At 29.5% G+C, this 9742-nt stretch overlaps 2 protein-coding genes across 2 annotated transcripts; one reads left to right on the top strand and one right to left on the bottom strand.

Moving 5' to 3' along the window:
* The first annotated feature begins 2554 nt into the window (after window positions 1-2554).
* On the top strand, window positions 2555-5022 carry LOC105618516 (secretory carrier-associated membrane protein 5B). Its single transcript, XM_012200049.1, has 8 exons — window positions 2555-2611; window positions 3286-3546; window positions 3765-3828; window positions 3931-4059; window positions 4226-4382; window positions 4466-4567; window positions 4654-4780; window positions 4861-5022. The coding sequence occupies exons 1-8, from the start codon at window positions 2555-2557 to the stop codon at window positions 5020-5022; spliced, it is 1059 nt and encodes a 352-aa protein (XP_012055439.1).
* A 1245-nt stretch (window positions 5023-6267) lies between these two features.
* On the bottom strand, window positions 6268-9195 carry LOC105618515 (DNA helicase MCM9-like). Its single transcript, XM_012200047.1, has 11 exons — window positions 9101-9195; window positions 8829-8976; window positions 8578-8739; window positions 8340-8468; window positions 8170-8276; window positions 7812-8028; window positions 7472-7705; window positions 6981-7351; window positions 6692-6901; window positions 6410-6564; window positions 6268-6320 (listed from the first exon to the last, which is right to left on the bottom strand). The coding sequence occupies exons 1-11, from the start codon at window positions 9193-9195 to the stop codon at window positions 6268-6270; spliced, it is 1881 nt and encodes a 626-aa protein (XP_012055437.1).
* Window positions 9196-9742: the final 547 nt, after the last annotated feature.

The raw sequence follows: 9742 nt of genomic DNA, 5'->3' as shown, positions 1-9742 counted from the left end.
ATTGTTAATAAATATTTCTATACCTTTCAATTTAAAAACAATATCAGTTTTTTCTATACACACACCGTGAATATTGTTCAATTTAAAATTTTGAATAGGAAATACAGTTTTTCAATCCAATTTCATCCAAGTGAATCTAATTGAATTCAATTGAATCTAATTGAATTTGGATTAAATTCAATTAAATCCAATTGTAAAAAAGTTTTCGTATTTAAAATATGTATTCGAATAAAATTTCAATCCATTTTAATCCATTTTCGTTTACTAGAGTGATCATTAAGATATTAATTATCAATTCAATAAAGAACAGGCCGCTCCTCGGACTAGCATGTCTTATATTGGCACTAATCATTTATTTATTTCATCCGCTGTAATTTTTAGATCAATCAAGATAAAAATCAAATATCATATTAAGGGGACGGGAATGGAGCGATGACTGAATCCCCAATGTGCCGAATATTCCGGAATAGTAAAAGAATCATTATAGAATGTGCCAATGTTGTTAAAAGTTGAAATGTTTAGAATATTGCATGAACATTTCTTGTATATCATGAAAATCGCGAGCGAGCGAGCAGTGTATATATATATATATATATATATATTTATATTTATATATATATATATATTTATATTTATATACATATCTCCACAGAAAGAGACAAAAATAATCGATTTTACTCGGTTAATTTCTTAACGTTTGCGACTCTATTATAGAACTGATTTCATCTGATAATCGCAAGAATTTCTGTTTGAATTTCTGAATTCTTGCATTACGAATAAATGCAAGAATTTTCAATTCAAAAATTTTACTTCTCTAAATTAATTTATATATGCTATGCACGTAATTGTTGCAAATTTTCGCCATTCGACAATGATATTTTGGTAATTCGTAACAATTTTATAATAGTTAAAATTTTAGTTATCACGAATCATCACGTTATCATTGTCAAAATGCATATTGGACATTTGCAACAATTATGCATATATAAGTAAAGAAGTAAAACCTGTAATATCAAATGTTTTTTATTTTTTTTAATACTAAAATAAAGTATTACAGAAGTGCATGCAGCTCAAATTACTGTAACAAAATCGGCACAAATATACATCTTTAGAAAATTAAGTGAAGTCCTGAAAGTGCATTACTTATACTTTATTAAATCATTACAACTTGTTCAAAAAATAATAATGATTAAAAAATCATTTTAGAAAGAAAATATTATCTATATTTTACAATTAAAAAAAATTGCAAAAAAATTTAGTTTCCTTTGTTCACATTATCAAAATTGAAATTTTTCACAAAGATAAGCAATTTTCAATTTGCTTCTTTTTAACGATAATTTTAAATAATCGCTTAATTTTTTTTAATTAGTGTACATATATATATATATATATACATACATATATATATACATATATATATATATATATCAATAATAATGTTAATCAATATTCAATAAAGGAGAAATTATATAAACATAAGTATGTATATAAAATATTATATATACATATTATCTTGATATCTACAATTTGTGAATGTATAGCAGGACTCGCATCACATCAATTTTCACGCGACTTTTTTTTATCAACAGTGATAAATAATGTGATACGTAGTTCATATTATTTTATGAAAATAATGTTGGTGCCGCCAGTGTACAAGCATTTTCGAGCGTTACATGAAAATGTCTGGACTATCGCTCTCAGATTTCTCTTTAGTTCTGATGTAGGCTGTAGAGTCTCTGATCTCCAGGGTTAGGAACGTCATACCCTGTGTATCATACATAGGTATTTTACGTATAATATTAAAGTATGATACTACACTTCACTTTCATATGTCCTATAACCTCATTTTTTAATCCGATGATCTTATTTAGATGTTTTTGATAAAACAAATTTACATTTTACTGCGATATCAACAATTTGAAATACGACAATATGTTATTATGAAAATTTATTAGAAAATTGGTGTAATCAGATTAGATGTATTTTCAAATTAAATTCACGCGATAAGATTAAAAAATTACAACGATATTACTAATATTGTATATCAAATTCATGTATATATTGCACTTACATTTTCAATATTTCCTTTTCGTTTTTTATTTGCGAACTATATTTTTAATAAAACTGGAAAATTTTTGAAGTTATTCCCAATCAGCAATATATTTCAAAACTTCAAAACCTAAAAATTTTATTTTTTAGTCAAGATTTTTTAGTTAATAAATTAGAGGTTAGGATTATGTTAAAGACATCATAGTTTGATACGTATTCTATGTATGATACGCATTCATACGTATCATACCAAACTTCCAGAATGTGTATCAAACCCAACCTTGCTAGTCTCTAGTTATTGAATTCGCATGGACTGTGGAACTATAGTGAGGGACGTAGATCGAAATAAATGGCTGCTGCCACGGCGTCACCGTCAGTGACCGTACGTAAAGGCGGAATTATGGCTCGTCAGGTTTAGGCAGATTTAGATAAGATTAATTGAGTATTATCAAAATCGTGCGAGCGTTTCGACCGCGTAACATCGGTGCAAGAACGAGGAGGAGAGATGTCCGGCTTTGACGAGAATCCCTTCGGGGAGCCTACGATTAACGATCCTTTCTCGGTGAGTTTAGCATTTATCTCATGTGTGTGACAGTGACGAAAACGAAACACGCAGAACTGTTCTCCAATATTGCTCGCATATCTGTCAAAATGTTCCGAGGCGTAAATCGGGTTTTAGTCTCGTTGATATTCGCTTTTGCGAAAAGTCAATAAGATTCATCAAACGATTTTGCGCCGTAACTTAAATGTTCCGCTAAAGATTATTGTTATGTGTCATTCTAATGTCGGCATAATTTGCCCGCGTAACTTTTCCTTATTCTTATTGAGAACAAGAAGAGAGAGGTCGATATTTATAAAATCTAATTTTGTACTTAGATGTATGTTTTATTTGTGTACGTTTTATGTATTTAATAATATATCTTATTTACGTAATTTTATGTTATTGTGGTAAAGTGTACTATTCTAATATTATTTCTCTTTTACGTTTAACTATAATTCGAGTTTAAAATCCTGTTTCGAAGTATGATTCAAATAAAGTGTATTTTTTTTGAATAATTTATTCGAATATATTTCTTTATCCTGTAATATGACACACACACACACACACACACATATATATATATATATATATATATATATAAAAGAATAAAGAAGGAAGATAAGATAAAAGATTTTATTAAAAGATTGAGAAGATATCAATGTATATGTCAATGTATATGTTTTAACACATAATAGGATCCAGCGATACGAAGAGCAGTAACTTCTACACCTGCTAGTAGAGGCCTTGAAGATTATAATCCTTTTGCCGAACAAGGCACTCAAGGAACTACACAAGTCAGAGGAGCAGTAAATCCACCAATCTATGGAGGAGTTGGTGCGACACAGCAACCTGCTACGCTTCAACCTACTAATCAAGAAGCACCTCCTCCTGCATATGCTCGTACTCCCCAACAAACAGTTAATGCAGCACTTGGAAATATGTCACCTCCATCAGATGTAAATTTATATTAAAATACTTATTTCAATATATTTCATGTACTTGTAGAGTATACATATAAAATGCCTCTTAAAAAAATCTGTTCTTTTAGCTGATTTTTGCATCGTTCATCTCTTTTTATTTTCATATTTTGATTTTTATTTTCTTCCTTTTTCTCCAATATGCAGAGAAAAGGAAGACCAAAGATCAGATAATAGAAATTATTCAAATGTTTTAGCAACGGGCAGAATCAGAATGGAAAGCGAGGGCAGAAGAAGAAATGAGAAATACCCCGTACTATCGTTAGTAGTTATATTACTATATACATTTAATATTATTGACATAATACTTTACAATTTTTAATACGTAAAACGGCTTTACGTATTTATTTCTTGGAATTTTAGCAAGACGAAATAATTGGCCACCATTACCAGACAAGTGTTGTTTCCAACCATGCTTCTACCAAGATATTGATGTGGAAATTCATACAGATTTCCAAAAAACAGTGAGGCAATTGTATTACCTATGGATGTGTAAGTTTAATTGTATGCGAGATTGAGATCGCGCTGTCATGTCATTTTATCTTTTATGTCTACTAAACAATGAAGATAGAATGACAATAGCGTGCTTCTTGGAGGCCATTTTATATTTATTAATATTTATTTATGTATGGATAATACTATTTAATATTGTTTGTAGTTCATGGTTTTGTTCTGCTATTGAACGTAATTGGAGGATTTGTCTTGATGCTGTGTGGCCAGGGTTTCTCAGCCTTCGGTTTGGCTATCTTATATCTCATACTCTTCACCCCATTCTCCTTTATGTGCTGGTTTAGACCAGCATATAGAGCTTTTAAGTAAATTCACTTAACATTATTTGGGGTATTAAGAATCTGATGAAATACAGAAATTAGAAATAAATCTTGTTTTAATATTTCAGAAATGACAGCTCTTTCAATTTTATGGTTTTTTTCTTTGTCTTCTTCTTTCAATTAATTGTCACCGGCATCCAAGCTATAGGCATTCCTGGTGCTGGAACATGGTAATATATTTGTATTGTACTTAATTGTATGTACAATATGCAAGCATTTGTACATTAATACAAATATAAATATTTCTATTTTTCAGTGGCATAATTACAGCAATTAGTATGTTTGATGCAACGGCCAAAGGTGTTTTTGTTGGTCTTATTATGCTCTTTGTCGCTATTTGTTTTCTTCTTGCGGCAGGAGGTGATCTCTTACTGCTTACTAAGGTATAGTATATACACATAGATGAAAGAGTGAAGATTAAATGATATTGATCTCAATGAAATAAAAATGAGGCTATTTTTAGATCCATCGCATTTATCGTACCTCCGATGCGAGTGTTACGAAGGCGCAGCAAGAATTTGCTACAACATTTTTGCGAAACGAGCATGTGCAAAATGCTGCGAGTAATGTTGCGGCGAGTGCAGTTCGCTCGCAAATGGCTAACGCTAGCCAACCACGCTATTAAATAATTCTATCATTTATTTGTCCTACAAAAAACACTATGTTCTGGCTTTCATCATTCAGTAAGTGGATAGATCTCATTAGTTCCACTACTTATGGATTATACAAAACGATCATAGAATATTGCAAATTTTATTCTTACAATGAAATTCTGCAATAGACTTGAAAATTATACTTCATGATCAAATTTATTCTCTGATACGCTAATTATCATTATTAATACTGCAGTTAATACTGCAAATTATTTCGAAGTATTAACGGATATTCTAAAGAAATTTTTTGAAAATAGTATGTATTTTGTTTCCAAGTACAATATTTTTGTTGAAAGAAAATTATACTATACATATAACATTTTTATATGTAAGTTTGATGTATTAATTTGTATTGCCGTTTATTTATGAGATCTTCAAATTAGGTTATATGATATGAGTGAGCTCTTGATAATCATATCGATTATATCATGATTTAATTATATAATTATATAATTGCTTATATTTACTAGCTTTCATATTTTAGTGGCACAGTCTCATAACATTGTGATCATATTATAAGTTATGAAAGTAATTAAATTTATTCAAAGTCCAAATAACTACAAGATTTGAACTGAACATAATTTGATTCATATTTGTTGAATGTTAACATAAACGCTAATTTACTTATAAATATTCACTTACAAATATTCAATAATTTTCTTGTAACCTTGTTAAACCCTATACATTCCTGTTTTTACGCAATATGTTAAATCATTTTATTATGACTGTTGTTTTTTAAACAACTATTGTTCTTATTAAAACGAATACATATGTTAATGATAAAAAAGTTGGATTTTACTGAAAATTGTATAAATTTATAAAATAATTTTATAATTTTTCCAATCAAAAACGTTAAAAAATGTTATTTGTTGAAACTGAAATATATTATGATTTTTATTTGTATTTCTTCACATATTATAATGATAATAAATATATATAAATATAACTGAAATTGTTAAAAATAATCTTTACAAAATTAATCACAATATCAAATATTTTCTATGTGAAATCATCGAATGTGATAAATGATTATCTTATAATGATTATTAAGTTTAATAGATATTTATCATGAAAATATTAAATTAAAAATAAATTGATTTTTAATTCTGATTATATTAGGTGTAGTAAAAAGAAATCCATTATTTTTCCATTCAATTTCATGCAAAAATAATGGATTTCTTTTTACTACAACTAATATAACATACATATTGACAAGTTTATATGTATGATTCCAATTCACGTAAATTAAACTTTTTGAGTAAGTCTTTTGCTGTAAGAAAACATTGTAATGTTAGTATCGCATAAAAAAATGCTAAAATATCTCTTATTCATTTCGTGAATTGTTTAATACAAATATACCTTTTAAACGATATGTTGCTACTGGATCTGTTGGAAATGGACAACCGGCATCAGAACTATTTACTAATGTGGTTCCAACCAATTCTGCTGCAGTCACAGCATCAATGACTTCTACTTTAGTTCGGTACATGAGTTTAGCGTGGCCCTCAGCTAATCTGAAAACATTAACTCCAATAATGTTATTATCGTAGATTGCGATAATTAAAATTAAGACAAACAACGTTCGAAAAAGAAATGTCTCATTAGTGATGACTAATTTAAATGATTGTTTTTTCGTTTTACCTGATAAGACTATCTAAGAGTCGCACTGTTGTTCTCTCAGGCCTTCTTTGTGGGTCTGATCTATGATGAAGATAAGTTGCACTGAGTATCTTCTGTGCCTCTTCGGTTAGTACTGGTTTTAACGTATGTACATGTGTGAAATATTCGCAAAGAGTCTCTTCTGACCACAAACCCGTTAAATTTAAAGGACCCATAAATGTTTCAGAATATCTATAATATTTTATGTTTTGATGATTTGATTTTATTATGAATGATATTGATTGTATAAAAAAGCAAATGCGAATATTACGAATTATTTTCTTCGTCTTCACAGGCAGCTTTCAAAATGTGACTCGACGCCAACTTATCCCATTCGGGATTTCTAGTATCTTTTAAAAGAAGAATCAGATCGAAGCGTGACAAAAGAGGATTTCCTAAGCAGGTCTTCCAATCATCGCCCGTAAAACATCCACCGTCCGGATTGATAGCTGCAATAACGGAACAGCGGCTGTTTAATGTGCTCACCATGCCGGCTTTGGCGATGGAGATTGTTTGCTGTTCCATTGCTTCGTGTACAGAGGTTCTATCATGCGAACTCATTGTCGTGAACTCATCCACACAACATACACCTCCGTCTGCAAGCACTAAAGCCCCTGCCTCTAAATGCCAACCATCCGAATCCTGTAATGAATTTCTCGCAATAAATTTTTTTTTCTATCTCTCTTTTTCACTCATTTAATAAATGATTTCTTAATTAAAAACGATGAATGAAAATAAAGCATTTAATATGTAGGTACTAACTCTGACAGCAGCTGCTGTAAGTCCAGCGGCAGTACTTCCAACGCCGGTTGTAAAGACAGATCGTGTAGTCAATCGAGAAGCAACACGAAGTAATTGCGATTTGCCGGTGCCAGGATCTCCAACTAGAAGAAGATGAGGCTCACCTCTTATACGCGTTCCCGTTTCATTAGTTTTTGTCACACCACCACACATAACAATAGCTAATGCTAATTTCGCGATATACATCCCATATAACTATAATATAATTAAAGAAAATGTGTTACATTAAAATGTTTTTGATGTTGATGTAAAATATTAAATGTATATTATTCTGTGTAATATTTAAGAATATTGAATATACTTGTGGACAAATAGAGGCGAGAATATTATCTCTGCCAGATAATGCATTATCTCTATAATGTTCCCAATATGCTGTAAATGTATCTTTTATTTCTGTTGTAGAAAATGTTGCTTCTGAGATTTTCCTGCGTATAGAAATGCTATTTGCCATCAGAAATGTCGTAGCTTCTGCGCGTTGACCAACTTTTAATTTACCCCATTTTCGTATAACTACTCCACTACAAATATTTTTATATTTGTAATTGCAGTTAATTGCTAAATCAAATTTTATTTTAATAATTATAATATTGATATTTTTCTTACGTTATAACAATTATAGATATATATTAATAAAATATAAAAATACATAATTTATGAACCTGACATCTACATTATCTCCAGGTCTACATTTGTCAACAAGATCATCTAATAATACTACTTCCAGACCCACTGAATAGTAATTCCTTGCATCTGTCTTACATTGGTCCTGTATATAACATTGTTCAAGAATAATACATATTGTAATCAGAAAACTCTTTTATGTCCATACCCGAATCTTTATTTCTTGATAATCGGAACAATCCTCTTGTTCTAAAGACGTTGAAGCAGTTCTCAAATTTTGAGAATGACATGCTTGACATTGTTTGATATTCCTAAATGTTTGTTTTTCCCATTCTAACTATAAGAAAAAAAGTTAAGATTAAGATTGTTATGTGTATATTAACTTTAAATTGTAATTTGCTGTTATTTCATATTGTATTTTTTTGCTAAACATAAAATTTACTTGCTTTGACTAGATTAATATATTTGCATTTTCTACAGATAAAACGTTTTTTCATTTTCATAATTGTGGGCTGAGACATGCGTACTACAATTCCAGACGTCGAAACTAATTCACCAATTTGACCTACATCCATTTTTATTGGTACTGCAGTAATTCGAATATGAACCTGCATAAGAATATTCATATATATGTTAAAATGATTACTTCAAGTAATGTGTAATTTACATATAATAACTAATAAAATAAGATTCGTACTCTGGTCTTTACTATTTGCTCATTCTCAGGTTTAAATAATTGTTCCTGAGCTTTTACTGCTGCCTCGTCACATAGTGGTAAATAATGTCTAGGATTGCGTAAGATTTTCTGTGCATTCTCTGCATCAGCTTCAAATAATGACACAAAACTAAAAAGATAAAATACAATAAGAATGTTACTATAGAATTACTTATTCTTTGATACATTTAAGAAATTACACAACAATAATAAGATATATCTCTGCTAACCTAGCAAATGCTAAAATGACTTACTTTACGTATATTGAATAGAATAAATGGTCCTCTGTAGCATTTAAAATGTCCTCCAAGTCTTTCGTATGGTGTTTCAAAAGATAATCTTCAAGCATATTGACAATTCACAATAAAGTATCACTAATATTTAATCCGAAGATATATCTCAAAATACAAGTAGCGTACGTGGTTATCTTCCCGCCAAACGAGGATAAAGTCAGGTTCAGCTAGTTACTCTTCTCTCTCTCTCTTTCTCTCTCTATACCGAATAACTGTAATTATCTGATTTTCTTTGTAATATTTTCTATTGGGAAAACTAGTAATACTGGTGCAATTGAGTGCAAATCGATTTACGTATTTTCAATGTTAAATTTTCAATGTTAATACATAATCAGGGTTGGAAAGTAATGCGTTATTTGTAACGCCGTTATTATTTTCGTTTTTCAGTAACGATCGTTTTTGTCTAAAACGGTAATGGTAATGTCGTTACATTTTTATAGTAACAATAACAAATTTAGCTGTTACTTTTACTGTTACTTCAGTTCCCTATTTTCTTATTTTATAATTTATTCTTAATTTCTTAAAAAGTATTTTATATTTAATATCTTATAGTATGTTCTAATAGACACTATTAATGTTGAAAATATATAATTCACATTACAC

This window comes from Atta cephalotes (assembly GCF_000143395.1).
Source record: "Atta cephalotes unplaced genomic scaffold scaffold00017, whole genome shotgun sequence".
In the NCBI taxonomy this organism is placed as follows: domain Eukaryota; kingdom Metazoa; phylum Arthropoda; class Insecta; order Hymenoptera; family Formicidae; genus Atta; species Atta cephalotes.
Note: the sequence above shows the minus strand (reverse complement) of the source record. Positions and strands in the feature narration are given on the sequence as shown.